Genomic DNA, 18,241 nt, shown 5'->3' with positions numbered 1-18,241 from the left:
GTGCCGGCGGCGCGGCAGGCGCGGAGGCCCAACGTGGTGCTCATCCTCACCGACGACCAGGACGTCTGCCTGGGCGGCATGGTAACCGCGCCCCGCTCCCGGCCCTGCTGCCCCCGCCCGGCACCGCCGGGGCCGTTAGTGGCCTCGCGCGGGGCCGGCCCTGGGGCAGGAGGAGGGAGGTTGGGGGGGTGGCGGCTGCTTGAGCGGGGCCCGTGTCCCGGCGCGGGAGCTGCGCCGCCTTTGGGGCGAAAAGCGCCGTTTCCGGGCCCGCCGGCTGCTCGTGCAGCCCCGGGAGCGGGGCCCGTGGGGCCGGKGCCCGCGGCGGCCGCAGCTCCACGCCCGAGCACCCCGGCAGACCCCCGTCCCCTCTCCGTCTCTTGCAGACCCCGCTCAAGAAGACGGCCGCCCTCATCGCGCACATGGGAGTCACCTTCGTGAACGCGGTGAGTTTTGTGGGCTGTGCCGCAAAGCCCTTCAGGCATCGTCATCCCGGGGCTGCCGGTGGCTTCACCGAGGGCTTTGCATTCTTTTTAACATCCATCTCGGGGCTCGATGTAAACTGACATCGTGGTGGTGCTCGATGTCTGAGAGAGACAGTTTTACTTCCTGAAAGCTGCTGGGGTGACTTATTCACTCAGCCAAGTAAAACCGAGTCATCTAAATAGCTTTAGAATGAGCTGGGAAGTGCTAGAAGTAGCTACTTAAAAGTTCTAGGTTTATGTATACACGTGTTGAAGATCTGCTTCRCTCCTCTGTTTCTAATGTATTAGCTGTCCTGGTCAAAATAATTGATCAACTGCTCAGCGGTGTTTTAATGGTCACTTGTTGCTGTGTTTGAAATGCATCCAGTCTGTAACGTGGCGGGGAGGTCAGACCATACGGTGCAGAGCCCTGAAGCCAGTTTCATATGCAGCTGAACTGGTGAAGATGTTTGAGCTGGGATTCTGTGTGCCAGAACCTTTGGAAGTCAGGAAGTTGCTGAACTCTGATCAGCCTATTATTTAATACTTCAAAACCTCTRTTTTTAAGGAAAACTTGCTTTACAGTACAAATCTCACCTGTTTTTATCCTGTCTTCCCAGTATGTTCCCAGTGCGCTTTGCTGTCCCAGTCGAGCTAGCATTTTAACAGGAAAATACCCACATAACCATCACGTTGTCAACAACACGCTCGAGGGGAACTGTAGCAGCAAATCGTGGCAGAAGATCCAAGAGCCCTATACGTTCCCCGCACTGCTCAAGACCGCATGTGGCTATCAAACGTTCTTTGCTGGGAAGTATTTGAATGAGGTATTTTGTGCTTTGTTTTTACTGCTCACTTCCCTTTATCACTTTTTTTTTTCAAATATCTATGGGGATTATATTTAGCATAAAATCCATATTCAGTTGCAAAGCCTCTCTGAGGCAGCATGGGAGAACAGAGGTTATAGACTTCCCTACAACTGTTAGCCATCACTTTATTGCTGAATCACTTGCTTGGTTGGTTTTCTGTTTGTGTTGTACTGTAAACTACAGCTTAGCTTAACTTTATGGTAGGTCTTTAAAATTCAGCTCTGGTCAAGCCCCTGCGAGTGGGCTGCCTCCTGACTAATGGGTTTTCGATTTGGAGCTGACTGAGTTAAAAAGTTCTCATTTTGTCCTCTGTGTTTTTGGTGGAAAATGCTGGTGCTGGATATGAACATTCCTGGTCCAGCRTGGATCTGTCTGTGCTGGTGTCCCGAGGCAGCTCAGGGAGGCAAAGCTGCTCGGGCTGCTTCCGAGCATCCCTCCCGTAAGCCGGTGCTGGGAGCAAGGGGCTCCGCATCCCTGGAGCGGGTGGAGACGCTCTTGGTTTATGCAGGAGGTTCTTGTGCTCTGACAATTCACAACATCCTAAGGCTGCTTTGCCACGTATGTGCCTCTCATCATCCTTAATTACATAGTGATACACCATATGCTCTATAGAATTTCTGCATACTTTTAGGTGCAAACAGGAAACAGTGCTTCTTGGTGGATGGTAGGCTTCCAGTCACCTTCCTTCTAGCTATTTAATTCTGCTCTCTTTAATGTGCTRTACATCCGTCTCATATGTACCTGGGGGTTTCTGCTCTGAAACAAATTTAACTGTGTTTCTGCCTAGTGTTAAGCATATGAATGTGAAATGCAACTCCTACTTTCTAGATATCATATTTAAAACTGCAAATAATTCTCTTTTTTTTCCCCCTTTTTCTTTCAGTATGGCGCAGAGGATGCAGGGGGAGTAGGTCATGTACCTCCTGGATGGAGTTTCTGGTATGCTTTGGTACGTGGCAGTTGTCTTGGAAATATTTCATTTAGACTGCTTAATAATCCTAACTTTACTGATCATAAAATAGCAGACAAAGATATCAACAGTTTATAATATTTCTTTCTTTCCTTGCCTCTATTGCATATAAACTTAATGAATGCTCCTATTAAAATATCTGGGTCAAAAAAATCCTGGAAAAAAAGTATAACATAATACTAAAACACATGATGCTGCTGAAGACTAGTTTTGAGAATTCTGCAGCTTGGTTTTGACAAATATTTACATTTGGCACATGCTTGCTAAAGTTCACATAGACCATTCCAGGTAATCAATGTGGGTATCACTCCTTGAAGCGTCCGCATGGCTCTTCTCTCTCCCTCTCACAGGAGAAAAACTCCAAGTACTACAACTACACCCTGTCTGTGAATGGCAAAGCACGAAGGCACGGGGAGAACTACAGTGTAGATTATCTCACGGATGTCCTGGTAAGGAGCTTGGGGCACTGTGGTGCAGAGCAGCTCCTGGCTGCAGGGCAGCTCCTGGCTGCAGGGCACCTCGCGCTGGAGGGGTAGCGCTGTGTGCACACGCTGTGCACCGAGAGGTTAACGGTGGCTTTGGTGGCACAACTGCACAGTGTTGCTGTGCCTGCTCTCTGAGCGTTCAAGAGCAGTGGTTTTTGAGGCAGCTCATCTCACATAAATTATTTTGAGACAAGGATGTTTCACTGAAATACGTGCAGGTTCTCTCACAGTCACGAACGGGGCTGAGCTTTCAGTGGGACGCCAGGTACTTAAAAGCAACTCTACCCCACGTTTTTTGTTAGCTGTTAGTGCTGTCTTGCATGCAGTCAGTTTGCAGCCTTGCACTGGAGCTCTCACGAGTTTTGCTGCCAAGGGGCTCTCTAGAGGCAGCTGCTCACTGGGAGCTGCCCCGGTTGGTGTTCCTTAGAGGACGCTGAACAGCTGTCTGATTAAATTTAGATTTTACACTGGCCTAGGCTAGATTGGAGCTGATAAGTCAGAGGTGAGGCTATCCTCTTACTGCTGTTGCACTTGTCTCGTCTGGATCTTTCAGCAGCTCGTAAACATTTTGACTAACAGAGGTTTTTGCTACATAAAGTGCTTATTTATGGTGGGCTGCCTATCAGTGAAGCAGTGTTAGGATAACTTTGTGTGGTGCATTCCATGTTCACCAAAGGTGTGTTCAGCATTTCAAAGCTAGAGCTTGAGCTTAAGGCGCTTGACGTGCAGTCTGCACTGCTCAATSCGCAGCGGCAGGAACAAACTGGAGCCTTCCTGTGTTGCCTGCCCTGCTGCCCAATCTGCCCCCTCCTGTTGAGGCACCTGCCTAGTTCRGTCTGGTGCTGGATCTGCTGCAGTTGGATCTGCTGCCCAAGGCCACGTTACCGGTGCTGCAAACTGCCCTGCAAACTGCCCTCTGAAGGCCTGCATGTAGTTCTTACCCCTCCAGACTGACATCCTATGTTTGAGGCCCAGGCATAATTGCTTGGATGTACAGGTTGAGAGGAAGGAAGATGAGTTTTGTACTGTGGGGATTGCCTAGGGTATTTTTTCTTCCAGGGAAGAAAAGGAAATTGGGAAGGGGGTGGGGAGGTGTGGAATACGTTAATCAGGAGAGGAAAATGTGGTATTTGAATGGGAATATTTTTGAATTATATCTTTGAATAACTGATCTGGAAGTGGTAACTTAAGTCTCTAATTGCAAAGACTGTCCAAGGAAAAGCTAGAACATGACTCACCTCTTCCAGACTGCCACTCGGAACCGTATATAGGCTCTAGTGAAAATGAGTGTGCAGCAGAGTGGCACCAGCAAGCGGGAAGGTCTGCCCTCATGGGCAGAAACGTTGGCACCCACTGGAAGCTGGGGCTTAGTCACAGAATGAGCATAAGTTAAACAGGAGCTGGAAACTGCTTTTCAGAACAATTGCCACTTCAGATGATTACTGAAACTGCCAAACTCTGATTTGCCAGGCAGGAGGTTGTGTCTGAGAGAATCAGAAAGATTCAAGACTATTAAAAATGTTTTTCATTTTACTCAACAAAGGGAGAGTTTAGGTGGATTTTGTAGATACTTGGAGTAGATTGAATTAGATGAAAAGTTGGGAGTCATTCTTTACAACTTTTTTGTGAGCCTTCTCAATCTAGAAAATGAGAAGTAGAATGCTAGTCAGAAATGTGAGACAGAGGATTTGTTTAACATGAATGCGTGAGATGAMGTGGTCACAAACTGCTCTGTCACATGCAGAGGTGCAAGCACTGAATTTCTGCAGCAGTTTACCCAGTCCAGTGCTGCCAAGCTCTAAATAAAAGCTACAAGTATTTTTGCATTTTGAGTGCTACTTGTTTTCCTATGGCATTTCACCTGTTTTTTTCCCCTCCCTCCATCAAATCTGTCTGCAGGCCAACATGTCTTTGGACTTCTTGGAGTACAAATCAAACTTTGAGCCCTTCTTCATGATGATTTCCACACCGGCACCACACTCGCCCTGGACCGCTGCTCCCCAGTATGCAAAGAGTTTTCCGAATGTCAGCGCACCAAGAAACAGCAATTTTAACATCCACGGCAAGGTAGGCTGCCTGCACACAGTCGGCCTGTGTTCTCTCACTGATGAGAACAGTGGACAGTTAATAYGTTGAATGTTCAGGTGTTCAGAAGAACAGGCTAATACCATGCCTGCTGGATGTTCAGTTGTTTTAAATGTACAAGGCTCCTTATTGTTACACTGGGAGTTTTGCTTCTGATGTCTTGTAATTGGTCAGTGTGACTCGTGTAGCCCAGGCTGAGCGGGTACCTTTGTTTTGGCTGGAGATGACAGCTTGTGGGATAGCTGTGTGCTGACCAGTGTGAGGTACAACTAGGAAGGGCTGGGAGGTTGCAAGGAGCCAAGAATGGCACCTAACAGGTTAGGCTAAAGTGCTCACACTAAGGAATGGGATTTTTTTCCATGAAATGTAGCAACTCATAAGCTGTATGCACAGCAAAGGCGAAGCTCTAGCCAGGCCTACATAATACAAAGCCACATGACTTAATGATTGGTAGTTAGTCTCTGTGAGTGCAGAACTGTGATGTGTTACACAGCTGGAACAGCCTAACACTGCTGCCCTTCTAGAGACAGGAGCTGTGATCAGCGTTAGTGCCTTTTCTTGAGCTGGCAGCGGGGGCTCCTGATGCCCAAGTGTGCTCGGAGCYGCACTGGTGCCTAGAGCAGCTGCAGCTCCTGCAGGAAGGGCACCCAGGGGTTCAACAGGCCTTGAGTGGCACTCCAGTCACCAATGCTGTGATGTCTGCTAGGCAGCCGGGCACTGCACCAGCCACGGTGCCTGAGCTAACTTCCTCGTTTCCTTGCATATTGCGTGGGCAAGGGGTTCCCCCAGCCAGGGGGGACYTGCATAAAGGGTAGGATGGAAAATCTTGTCAGGCTCTGGCCAGTCGTGAGTGCTCTAGTATCTGCTGAAGACCCTCAGCTGTGCCCTATCGCTTGGTATAGGCAGCTGGACTCCTGACACACCGGAGGGGTGTCAYGAAGCTCTCCCGGGACAGAAGTTGGCGCAGAGACATGGCTTATGTTTTGCCTCTCATGAGTTCCTCTGCCTGCGAGGTCAGAGCACAGCTGTTTTCAGGTCCTGCTAGAAGACACAGGATCCTGTCTCAAGGTCTCCTGACTTCCTTTAAGAGCAGGATACAGGTGGAAAGGAGGACTTGGTGGACAGTTTGTGTGTACCTGAAAGAAACTTGATAGGGACCCCACAAAGATATTTAGGTGCTTTGGGAAGTTCCTGAAACCTGTTAGTGGTATGGCTGAGTGTTTGCTCCTGGTCACCTGGTCAGCTTTCTTGCTGAGGCAGACCTGCCATTTCTCCAGAGATTTATTTTACAGCAGTCGTAGAAGAAAGATCTGAGTATAACTGAACTACAACTTCCCTCTTTGCCGAAGCAGAAAACAGGGAAACTGAGAAACTGCAGAACATGAGTCACTTCATTGTGAGTCCTTAAAGCCTGAGCCCTTTCATAGCTGGTCTTGTGACAGGGGGGAAATTGTGTAACTAGAAGCTCTACAAAGAGCATCCCAACCAAATACAGACTGGAGATGAGGATGAATGGATGCAATTCTTATCTTTCTTATTGAATGCCAAAGTGTAAAGTTGCACTGTCTCTTCCTTTATTCTGCTCCCTGCCATCACTAATCTTAGTTGTACACAAACCTTTCCGTGTACCTGAACAGTGGCTGACCCAGTGCAGGTTGATATTTCAGGATGTGTATGGTTTTTCATGACTTAAACTCTCTCAGTTGCTGTTCCTAAAAGTTGGGCCTGAAGCCAGAAGATATTACCCTTCAGCAAAACAAACTGTCATTCTGTCATTTGTGACATGACACTTTCTGTCACTTAAAAAAAAAAAAAAATTTTGCTCCCTTCAGTAGCCTCCAGCCCTGAGTTTATGATCCACTATGATATAATTGCAGTGCTATTAAAGATTTTTCTTGTTGCCCTTGACTCTTAATGCAAGAGTTCCCACCCTGCYTCTCTCCCAGTGTTGGGATGTGCACACACCTCTCTCTGGCCCTGAAGAGCCCCACTTTGACAACCAGGTCTAATCTTGTGATGCTGCCCAGTTCTTCAAGGTTCAGACCTGTATGGGGCTCCTTGCTGGACTGTGGTAACTACAGGCAGAGCTGTTACACCAGCTCCTGCCACAATTTCTTCCCCGGTTGCTCTGATAACGCCCACAGCCGTTTTCTCCCCAARGCGTGAGTGTGCAGGAGCTCCTGCCTGCTCTCACAGCTGGGACCTTCACAGCTGTGCAAGGGAACGGGGAGCCCGTGGGTGCCGCCGCGTCGCCTCTGGCAGGAGCCAAGCGGCGCCTCCACGCGGAGCAGCCGGCGTCGTGGCCCATCCAGGGTGCGGGAGCGGGTGCGGGGCTGCTGCCTTTGCTGCTCAGCTGCACTAACCCTGTGGTCTTTTTCCTTCAGAACAAGCACTGGTTAATCCGACAGGCAAAGACTCCAATGACCAACTCTTCAATACAGTTTCTTGATGACGCTTATAGAAAGAGGTAGGAATTTCTTCTGATTCCTTAATCGGAGTTCCCATGACTTCAACTCTTAGCTTTTCAAAAAATAGGTATTTTCTTTTTTAATTTGAAGGCTGTGGTCTGACAGTCGACCACAAGTTACCTGTAATAGTTTTGGGGATCTGCCTTGACAGATCTTGATTTTTTCCGATTGATTTTTGAAACCTTTTGCTCCCAAATGTTGCTATCCTTTTTGGTAAGGAGCAGTCATGCTGAGTATGTTCAGTGTTACTCTGAGTTCATGTACAAAATGTATGCTTCTTTAAAGGCACTTAAACTGCAGATTCTCCTGCAGATACCTCTGAATTTTCCTGCCAATAATCTGTCCTAGTCACCACGTCTCTTCACATGTGCCCTTGTTAAATGGGAATATGTGTAATAACCAACTAGGCAAGGAGAATGTTTCTTTTCTCTTTTGAGTGGATAAAGTGAAGGTACAGTTAATCCCTTATTTTTTTAATAAGTATGGGCTTATATTGTAGGAATATTGTCCTTAAGAGGTCTGTGGTGGATGTCCATTTACCTTTCCACACTAAGCTCATTTTGGGCAGTTAGTGTGTGTTAGCCGGTCGCTCTGGAGATGGAAGACTGAGTTGTTTGTTTGGGGCATTGGCTTTATGAAACAAGTAAAACTGTGCAGTGAAACCTTAAATACAGCTTGTAGGCCACGGAGCCCAAGAACAGAATGATCTAGTTAACTCGGCATAATACTAGTCTGTGGCGACCTACTGTTGGCCTGCTGGAAGCAGCCACTTGTCACAGCAGCAGCCACCGTGACACAGGAAGGCCGGTAGAGACAGCAGAATCTCAGAACCCTGATGTGGAGAGAGGAATACAAAATACTTGATACAGTTTTCAAGCAAAGAGGATGCTGTATAAATAACTAAGTTCAAGGAATATTTGTGTTTAATAGTAATACTAGGTACAAAGAAGTAATAGCAAAAGACCTTGTGGGAGATCACTCTGACTCTTTGCTGCTTGTGTTGCTTCAAAGCTGGTCTCCAGATAAGATTACAAGTAGCAGCATTTGACCTTTCTCAGACACTACAGAACCAAATCAACAAGAAGTGAAGACAAACTGTCTATTTATCTAAAACTGCAGCCTCAAACAGTACAGTACAGTAATCTATCCAGTTTGTTTTCAGAATATRTAAAATGTGCTTACAGAATGTGCATTGCTGACTTAGGGCACAGTATGAATGCTAGCAGAATTCCTGTTGTTTCTAAATTTCAATACTCTAGTATGAATTACTTGCCTATTTCTGTATAGGTGGCAAACTCTGCTGTCAGTAGATGACCTGATAGAGAAGTTAGTGAAGAAGCTGGAGTTTCATGGAGAGCTAGATAACACTTACATCTTCTATACGTCAGACAACGGCTTTCATACTGGTAAGGTGTTCACTGCTGACTGAAAACTGGGAATTGTTGGGAATTGTTTACCTTGTCACCCTCCAGAATTTGGAGACAGCAGCTGTGGCAAAAATAGCCACGTGAGAAGCACTAATTTGTGTTGCRACACACACTTGTGTTGCAATTGTTTCTTGTTATTGTTTGAGCCTTAATCTCTACCACTATACAGTAGTATATGTAAAACTAGGGCAGAARTGGAGGAAAGATCTGTGTTCTGTAGGAAGAATTGATCAGTAAACATCTGTCTKTTTTTGTATCATGTTTCACTACTGAAAAACCCACAACTAAGCTGTTAAATCCTGTAAAAGGTGGCTTGTATTTTCAAGTTGCACATCCTCCCACTTAGTGTAGTTATTGTTAAGCACCTCTTCTGACTTCTTAAAATTGGTTCTTGGAAATTACATGGGTTAATGCTTACTTATTTATTTAAACCAATTAACTTTTTTCCCCTTTCTGATTTTGCTGCATAGGCCAGTTCTCACTGCCCATAGACAAACGGCAATTGTACGAGTTTGATATCAAAGTTCCACTGCTAGTCCGGGGACCAGGAATAAAACCAAATCAGACCAACAAGGTAATATCAGAAATGAAGCCAAAACACTTAGTTGCTTTTAAAGTTCATTCACAGTTACCAGTTTTAGATGTAGTTGATACTTGTGCACACCAAGTGAAATCTGCAGGGCAGTACAAGCAACAAAGACCTGACCGCCTTTGATCGGTAAATTGACAAAATTGAAAACTGCAAAAATACATGAGGTAAAGACTACATTTAAAAAAAAAATTCTTGGAAATGTTACAGATTCTGTTTAGATGTATGTAAAGTTACTAGTACTTAAAATACGTAAGTCTTATTATACCACTTTTTGGAACTAACTGTTTCCCTCGCCCTACAGATGCTTGTTGCAAACATCGACTTGGGTCCCACCATTCTGGATATCGCAGGGTATGACCTGAACAAGACTCAGATGGATGGGATGTCACTGCTGCCACTGCTCGTAAGTGGATGGGCAGGGACAGTAAGTGGTGATGCTGAGGGTGCTATTCAGAGTGAACAGGACGGTACTTCCTTCAGCAAATTTTGTTTGTTTGTTTTCCAGTTCTAAGTAAGAGCTAGTGCTCCCAGTRCTAAATTCTGGCAAAACTTCCCTGGTTTCATAAAGTAAACCTGACCTTCCAATAAGTGAGCAGAGGCCTATCTAAATAAAGCTGCTTATAGCTGATCCTTTTAGTTTTAATTAAATTTAGTCTATAAATTGAAGGCAGATTACGTGGAAAGGTAGGAGATCATCCAGATTTAAAACAGTGCTTTGCTATTAAAACCTTCTATCCAAGCCTTAAGCCGTTCTTTAGATGGAAGCAGGTAAAAGGCATCTAGTTGAAACTGTAAGAATCCAAACTCTGCATTCACTCTTCTACTGCATAAGCGTATGATAGAGCTTTTTGTCACTTCCAGCTTTTTAAAAGTAACCGGAAGAAATAAATCAGCTTAAAACTTAGTTGCTGCTTGAAACTGTTTTTTAAGGCAATGCTGTCTCTCTTATTATTTATTTCCATCTGTTGTGGTAATTCAATTTAAAAGCTAAACAAATGGCCTGCAGAGAGACCTTGCCTATCATACAGTGATATCACCTGGCAGCATGGCTCCTATTTTATCTTACGGTGTGATTCCTTATGAATCCAAGCTAGTGCTTTAGGGCACCTTCTTATTGGGGTTTAGGTTTTTGAATTGGATCTGCCTTCCAATTTGAACGAAAGGCTGGATATTACAAGACTGACTCAGCATGGGGAGCATGACTCAAACGCTATGGACAACAGCTTTGGGGGTAGCCCAGGCAGGGAAAGCTTGCTCTGTTTTCCAGTGCACTCAAGTCGTTAACTCTCCATCCTAGAGAGGCGACAAGAACGTGACCTGGAGATCGGACTTCTTGGTGGAGTACCAAGGAGAAGGCTACAACGGCAGCGACCCCACCTGCCCCGGCCTGGGGCCTGGCGTCACAGTAAGCGGCACAAAGTCTGGTCCTAGCAGGGAACAGCTGCTGGGTTAAACCTCTCTGTCCTGGGGGCTAATGTGCCTCTGGAAATGAACTTGAGACCAGTTTTAAGTCTCGTGACATGTAACACGTACAGCACTCTGTAGCACAAACATTTAAGAGATGCCATATAAACCATGCAAAGCTGATAACCTGCATGTTGTACAGAGCACAAGCCCCCTTTCTATAGGAAACTATAGGGCCCTGGACTAGAGGAAGCCCTAGAATTATCTATAAACATATGGCCTTGGAAATGGGTGGCAGTGCTATAATGTTCCTTCTAAGCCTCCGAAGGCCTTGCCRCATGGTTTTTATCTGCAACTGTTACTTGTATCACTAGATATGCTATGAAAATCAAAGGAGGTCATCTTAGTAGCGGGCTTTTGGGGTTGTTYTGCTCTTCTTTTTGGTGTACTTGATTTTGTCTGGGAAGCTATGCCATTTTGATGGGAGTTAACCAGTTGCACTTTCTCAGATTCAGAACAGCATTTCTGTTTCAAATTCCCAGTGGAGACCAGCACGCATTTCCTGAGATTTTTTGATGCTCCTCAGTGCTGCTGTCGACTCTAGGGGAAGGATTGCTAGCTTCTCCTTTGAAGTGCTTGTTTGTTGCTTTCCTCCCAGCACTGCTTCCCAGACTGCGTCTGTGAGGATTCCTATAACAACACGTACGCCTGYGTGAGGACCCTCTCGACTTCCTGGGATCTGCAGTACTGTGAATTCGACGACCGGGAGGTAATTCTTGTGCTCACTAAGGGCCATGAGCTCCTCGTCACAACTGGGCTAGTCACTGTCTACAGCCTTATCTGTTTCCAAGGTTGACACGGAGTACTCCGAGAAGCAGATTAGCCTGGCCCGCAGGATAAGCAGCCACATGTTTAAATCCTGAGGAGAATGTTTGACCAAAACTCTGTGGTTGAGTTTAGAGAAGGACAGGGAGAAGGAATAGCCTAAACTATGATAACTGCCTGCTAGTACTGGTCATCTAGCAGCCTCATGGGCAGCTGGCTTCTGTTGTCTTATCCTAGTTCCATGTAGCAGATTCTTCTGTACCACAAATATTTTTGTTATACGGCACTTCTGCTTTCCGTGCATTCAGTTGCTGCTTTTTTTCCTTTGGCAGGAGGCAGGGGGAAATGAAGTCTCTGACTGTTCATAATCTCTCTCCTACTTTACAAGCACTGGCTTCCCTCTTGTGACACACTTTCTGAAATGAGGAAGCATTGTGGTGGTCATGGGGCATAGGAGAAGCAGCTCAGGTCTCGCTAACGAAGCACTAGCTCTATGCACAGAACAGAAGTGTTGCAGGGCTGGTCTTGCTTGTGTCAGTTTGTACAGTTTTTCTTAAAAAGCCTCAGGTCTGAAGTACTGGGGCCACAAATTTAATCTCCCTCCAGGAAGATAGATAAACGTGCAAATATCAAGTATTTCCAGGTACCATGCCAGCATATGAAGTACTTTCTAGTAACTTAAAATTAAGAGCTTATAGCAGAAGAGTAAATCTCATGACTAGATTGTTGCAGGAAGCCGGGATGACATGTAGGGGTGATTAAGATGCTGCTTAACAGTCCCTGCCCTTTCACCACTTGCTGACAACTTACGATGAAGCAGAATGAATGCTATATCTGTCTTTGTAAAAGTAGACTCCAAAGCTGACCTCAGATTTCATGTCATCTTTTTTTCTTATAAAAGTAAAAGGTGCTGCAGTTACGGGTTATCTGTGTTACCAAGGCCACATCAACTTGGACTGATTATACCAGGAAGATGCAGCAATGTGGATTTTAAAACGTTGTGGTGAACAAGAGACCTTGCAACTCTAACTTCTGCAGAGGTGTCTTTAGGTTGGATACAGCTTAATTGCTGTCAGCTTGCACWGATACCTGCTGCAACTGCACCCACTGTAGCACAGGCCAAACCTGAGCTGCACTCTTGATGTTTGCCCAGTATTTGTTCTGCAGAATGGTTCAAAGAGCTTTCTGCCAAAAGCTGAATCTGCCCTAAAAGCAAGCCTCCAAAGCACACAATAGAAAGCTTTTTTTCTAGTATATTTGTATTYATGCACACCTAAAATCTGAGTTGTACAGTTGTATGTACACAGCAACCACACAAAGGTGACACGATGCCTCTATGCCTGTTTAGATGAGTCAATTAATGAAATGACAGCCAGTAATTTCCCCATGGTGTCTTTGGATCTGTGAGCTTATGCATGGGAATGCTGCAGTATGTAATACTTCATCTTATGTTGTCATACACTGTACTTCCAAAATAATATTGTGAGCATGGAGCTCTTGCTGTACTACAGGCACTTTCTTCTGTTAAACAGGTGTTTGTGGAAGTGTACAACTTGACTGCAGACCCACACCAGATCAATAATATCGCTAAAACGATAGATCAAGAAATTCTGGAGAAGATGAACTACCGCCTCATGATGCTGCAGTCCTGCTCAGGAGCCACGTGCCGCACGCCAGGCGTCTTTGATCCCGGGTAAACACTGCTTTGACTGGTTATAGTGCTGAGCGTAGATAAGCTTTCACAGCAGAAAGTTATGATGGAACACGGTACCACCAACACACTTTTCTATTATTGTATATCCTGATTGTCCGATTCTTATTTTACTCTTCATTGAAATTTAACCTGTTAAGCCTCAGCTGAGGTGGCATARCTAGTATTCTTCTGGTAACATCAGCATATTAGTTCTGTATCATCATGACTCATCTGTTGCTATGTGTAGAGGGAATGTCCCTGCTGGATGCTGGCAAAACCAGCCATTTGTGTAGCCTTGTAACAGCTACGAATCAGCTTATTACCAAATAAGCAACTTCTAGGAGTGTTAGTTACCCTGGAGTTCACACCGATTGTTTCCTTTCACAGGTACAGGTTTGACCCGCGCCTCATGTTCAGCAATCACGGCGTTCGAGCTCGCAGGTTTTCTGCCCAGTCCTTATAGAGCATTAAGAGCTCCCCGTGATCAGCTCCCACTGACCAGTTTCTCCAGTGACTGCAGCAGGTCTGTCTCTCACCTTTGATTGATCACAGCTGGAAGACTATTAATGGGCTGTTCAAACCCAGTTTGGAAGAAACCCCCTTGTCTTTAGCTGGTTGCCTTGTGCAATATGTAACTTTACAGCTGAACTGTAATTCTAAATTGCCAGACACAGCTAATCTGTCTTGCTCAGATATTTGATTACCACCTTTGTCTTTCAAGTACTTTTTTTCATATCACAGGCATAGGGGTGACCTACGACCTCCGAATCTGAACACAGTTTATTTTGTTCTTAAAAAATCAACCAATACCCACTTGGCTGTGGTTAGGTAGGCAGGTGTCACTGCACGGAAGTGCTCACCCATGTTCACACCCTGTCATAGGGACTTTCTGAAATGCCAAGTTTAATTATGGGTTTCTCATACTGAGCTCAAAGCTGTTGATGACAAGAGCAAAGCTGCCCCAAATGGCATAGGAAAGCACTAGCCCAGACTGTAGGATGTGACTGGCGGGTGTCTTGTGCACAGTTAAAATCAGAATGCCAGGCCCCTTCTTTGGACACGACCACTTCAAGTGATACCAGTGCATTTGAGGGATCTGCTTGTAAACAAGAATGTAAATTCAACCTCCTTCTAGTGTGGAATGCTAGAGTAGGTTTGTGTACTACTGCAACCTCCAGAGGTAAGGTTTTAGGCTTCTTAATGAGCTATCATTAAGATGTGATAAGGACTGAGTTATCATAGAACAGGGTTGAGACTAACAAGGATTCAAGTAAGTGTGTGCCTGCTTTGCGCTCACTTAAGTAAGCTTGGATACGTGAACAGGAATACGAGAAGTCAAGAACAAGGCACCGCAACAGAGATGACCCTTCTCTAACCTCCCAGTGTTTCCAGCTGTCTAACAACTTAAGCCATTTAGATGCTTGAAGGTAAATTTTGAAAGCCAGCTAGCTCACTAATGTGCAGGGCAATAGCAAGAGAGCTATTTGAGGCAGTTTTAAGTGCTTCCTAGATTTGCTCTGTTGTTGAGATATAGCTGCTCAGAACCTGCAGCAAGTGGCCTTTGCACCCAAGGGCTGCACGCCAGACCCGCGACTGCAGCGTGTGTCGCTTGGCTTCCTCTGCAAGGGGGACATGACCTGGAACGCAGCCCGTGTGAGGAGCCCTCCTGCCAGGGAAACACCAGGCAGGCAGCAAAGGTAGGGCTCTTGCCAAGCTGATGGGGCACGTGCTCCGGTGCATACATCCACAAACTGGCTACAAGTGCAAGGTCCTACCCAGAGCAGCTCAGTTTTCCTCACTTTTCCCTCTGAAGGACAGAGATTGACTTTCATGTAGCTTAGAGCTGTAAGATTCCTGTGACTGAATACAGGTTATGTTTCTATAGCATCACTGTCTTAAATCTAGCTCATTGTTTCAATCTCTAAAGTGACTGAGCATTTGGAGGGAAAAATAGCTTGAGGGAGAMCTTTTCAGCTGGAGTATCTGTCTAAAGGCTGGGTTTTGGTTGCTGTCTACTTGCATGCTCTTGGATGCTCAACATTTGGGTTCTTTTTCCCTCTGCTACAAGTGTAGCTTTATCCTGTTGTCTTCATTGAGCCGCTCATCAATTCCCCTCACACCCTGGCTTCTCTTCAAAAACAAAACCAAAGCTGTTTCTGTGCTCTCAAGTGTTTGTTCTTGCACACGGAGCTCAGCCTGAAGTTCACTTAAGTGGTGTTTTGCTCAGCTGTTTTTAGCAACTTAAATTTGTTCTTTGTTGAAACTTTCTGGTAGCTGTGTAGAGGCTAGAGTGAAATAAGTTGATAGCTGCAAATTAAGTCCTAACCAGTGCTGCCCTATCTAAAAAATGGGGCATGAGACAGTTGAAATTCTGTGCAAGCTGTGTCATGATGCTAATCCACCATGGTTACAAATTAAGTTGATCAATTTAACACTCTTCTTAAAACAATCTAAACCATAGTAAGCATTTTTAATAAATAATGTGCTGTCTAATAATTGACATGAAAACTAACTGAATGGAATCAACATGGAATAGTGAGAAGTGGGATCAGAGAAAGCATTTTAATCAAATGAACACTCTTGCTATCTGCACAGCTGTGAAGAGTTTTGTCTGCAATAAGGCTCAATATCCAACACTAGGGTCAGAGATCCACCCTATCCTGCAGTCTGTCACAGGCATTAAATGTCACGTCACACTCAATTTTGGAACAGAATTGCTTGGTCCTTACTGCACCAAAAGAGAATGGCTGCTCAGGGTACCTGCTTCACTCGCTCTCTGCCACACACTTGAGATTTATGGATTCAGCAGAAGCCCCTCGAGGGCAGGGCAGGCCCTGCAGCTGCTGGGGTCCCACGGCCTTTGCAGCAAACCCCCAGTGTGGCTTGTGTCTCTTGGCAGGAAGCAGTCACCTCCAGGGCTATGTTGTACAGCCCTGAATGAGCAGTATTAATTCTTACCATTGACAATAAAGGAATATTATGAAGGAACTTTTAACTTGCAGCCACATCTAATTCCCAAATAAGTCATTTTAAAATTAAATGTTTTCCCTTGCTTTCCCTTTGCTATGTGACTTGAGCATGGCTGTTTCAGTAYCCTGTTACTGAAAGCACTTGTATTCAAAAATGAAGAGCCCTTACACGTGCAGAGTTTGGATGCAAGTGAAAGGTGAGAGATGGTTTGTTTGGTTGTTCATACCTGGTTCTGATCTAGTAAAGGAGGTGGCCTTACTCTATGGTGAGAAATGTGGCTAACAGCTCCCTTATTCCAGTAACCTGAACTGTAAACCTTATTCTCAGGCCATTACTTCAGTGTAAGCAAATAGAGCTAACTCTCTCCTTAGTCAGCATAGGCCCAAGAACTGTCATTCTTGTCTCGGCAACAAACCTATAGAACAACTCACACATATGCATACACACAAAACAGGTGTAAAAATCTGTTCCAATTATCACACTTAAGTCTGATCAATTACCTAAGCTAAATGAGATTTGATTATAATAATTGTCAAATTTTATTTTGATTCAATTAAAGTGTATTTTATTTGTATTACTCTTCTCTGTATGTGAGCATACTTTGTAGCATGTTGTGAGCAAACTTGATTTCTGYTCTGTTTGGAATCTCTGTTTAGAAAGTGCCCTTCCAGAGGACCCTGTTCACTGCTGCACTTTGGGGTAAAGACAAAATAAACTGCCTATCAAATTCCTGAACCTCCTGTTACTGAACCAAAGTTAAACCTTTCCCAAGGATCAAGCCAGGAGACTGGATTTGTAATTTATGAGCCTATTCACAGCACAACAGGCAGAGATGTAACTGCCACTTGTGACCTTTCCTTCCTTGTGGTCACAGTTACTGGCCTAGCCCTGCAGGTGGTTACACATACAGTGTCTATAGCAAAACATGGCCTGACTCATTTGCACTAGGAAAAAAACAGTGAAATGTGAGAAGACTTAACTATAAGCTGCATCTAGTCAGATATACTTTTCTTGGGCACTGTTAGCTTTCCATATATTCAGCCACATCAAGAAAAAAAGGCAGTAGGGAGCTCTTCTTCATAACTGCTTTTAATTATGTTCTCAGTCCCAAAGAAGAAGAATGAGGAGCCTTTCAAAAAGTGAACTGCAGGCAAGACTAGGCTCTGTAGACYGGGCCCTTCAGCACAACCCTCCTAAAGTACAGAGGGGAGTGACTTGCATCCAACCGTGCTACAGCTGAAGCCTTCCCAAGCTTCTAAAATATCCCTTTCTATGCTCCACTTCTGTTCACCTCTTTTGCATTAGTTTTGGTTCTTCTACTAGCCTCCTGAGAAGTAGAGAAAATACTTAATAGCTGCTTGCATAAATACTACTTTATATATATATATATATACACACATTATTTATACACTAGCTTATAAAGCCTTTAGCTTAATTGTAGCACCACAACCAAAGGCATGAGAAAAAACCCCAGCTGTTAGTTCCCTGCTTTCCAGATGTTACTGCAGTCCCTCAGCTATCTTTGATGTTGTCTTATACAAACCACTGGCCCGTGTCTCACTGACAGCCTCGTTAGAGCTCATTAATCTTCGAGTGCAGTCGGTGCCTGCTTGCTCAGGATGGAGGGCTCGTGGCTGAGCTGCCACCAGGAGCTCATGGTATGCAAAAAGGGAAAAGAGGGACTTACTGGAGCACAACTGAATCAGCTACCTCCTCTCTTCCTCTACCCATCCCAGGGCAAAAGCAGAATTGTTCCAAATACAAGTACTGTGCTGGATCACAGCTAAGCACCTGGCACCTGCAGGATGAGAATGCCTTTCTCTGGGCTTTGGGAAGGGTCTGCTCCCTACAGCGCAATGCCTGGACTGGCAGCAGGCCTACCTGCTTCGGGGAAAAAAAAAACAGTGTTGCTGTCAGCAAAAGGCTGAGAGCTTATAGAGAGCTTACAGCTGGGCTACTGTGCTCAGAACTGATTATTCTGCCTTATAAATG

At 45.2% G+C, this 18,241-nt stretch overlaps 1 protein-coding gene across 1 annotated transcript; it reads left to right on the top strand.

Moving 5' to 3' along the window:
- Nucleotides 1-16,751, top strand: GNS (glucosamine (N-acetyl)-6-sulfatase). Its single transcript, XM_026052755.1, has 14 exons — nt 1-81; nt 384-443; nt 1,082-1,288; nt 2,214-2,279; nt 2,651-2,749; nt 4,685-4,852; nt 7,255-7,337; nt 8,626-8,744; nt 9,236-9,339; nt 9,659-9,760; nt 10,655-10,762; nt 11,420-11,530; nt 13,119-13,279; nt 13,667-16,751. Exons 1-14 carry the CDS (start codon nt 79-81, stop codon nt 13,740-13,742), a joined length of 1,467 nt encoding a protein of 488 aa, XP_025908540.1. The 5' UTR covers nt 1-78; the 3' UTR covers nt 13,743-16,751.
- Nucleotides 16,752-18,241: the final 1,490 nt, after the last annotated feature.

Source organism: Nothoprocta perdicaria, unplaced genomic scaffold, assembly GCF_003342845.1.
Source record: "Nothoprocta perdicaria isolate Ctin4 unplaced genomic scaffold, notPer1 scaffold_91, whole genome shotgun sequence".
Taxonomy (NCBI): Eukaryota; Metazoa; Chordata; class Aves; order Tinamiformes; family Tinamidae; genus Nothoprocta; species Nothoprocta perdicaria.
Note: the sequence above shows the minus strand (reverse complement) of the source record. Positions and strands in the feature narration are given on the sequence as shown.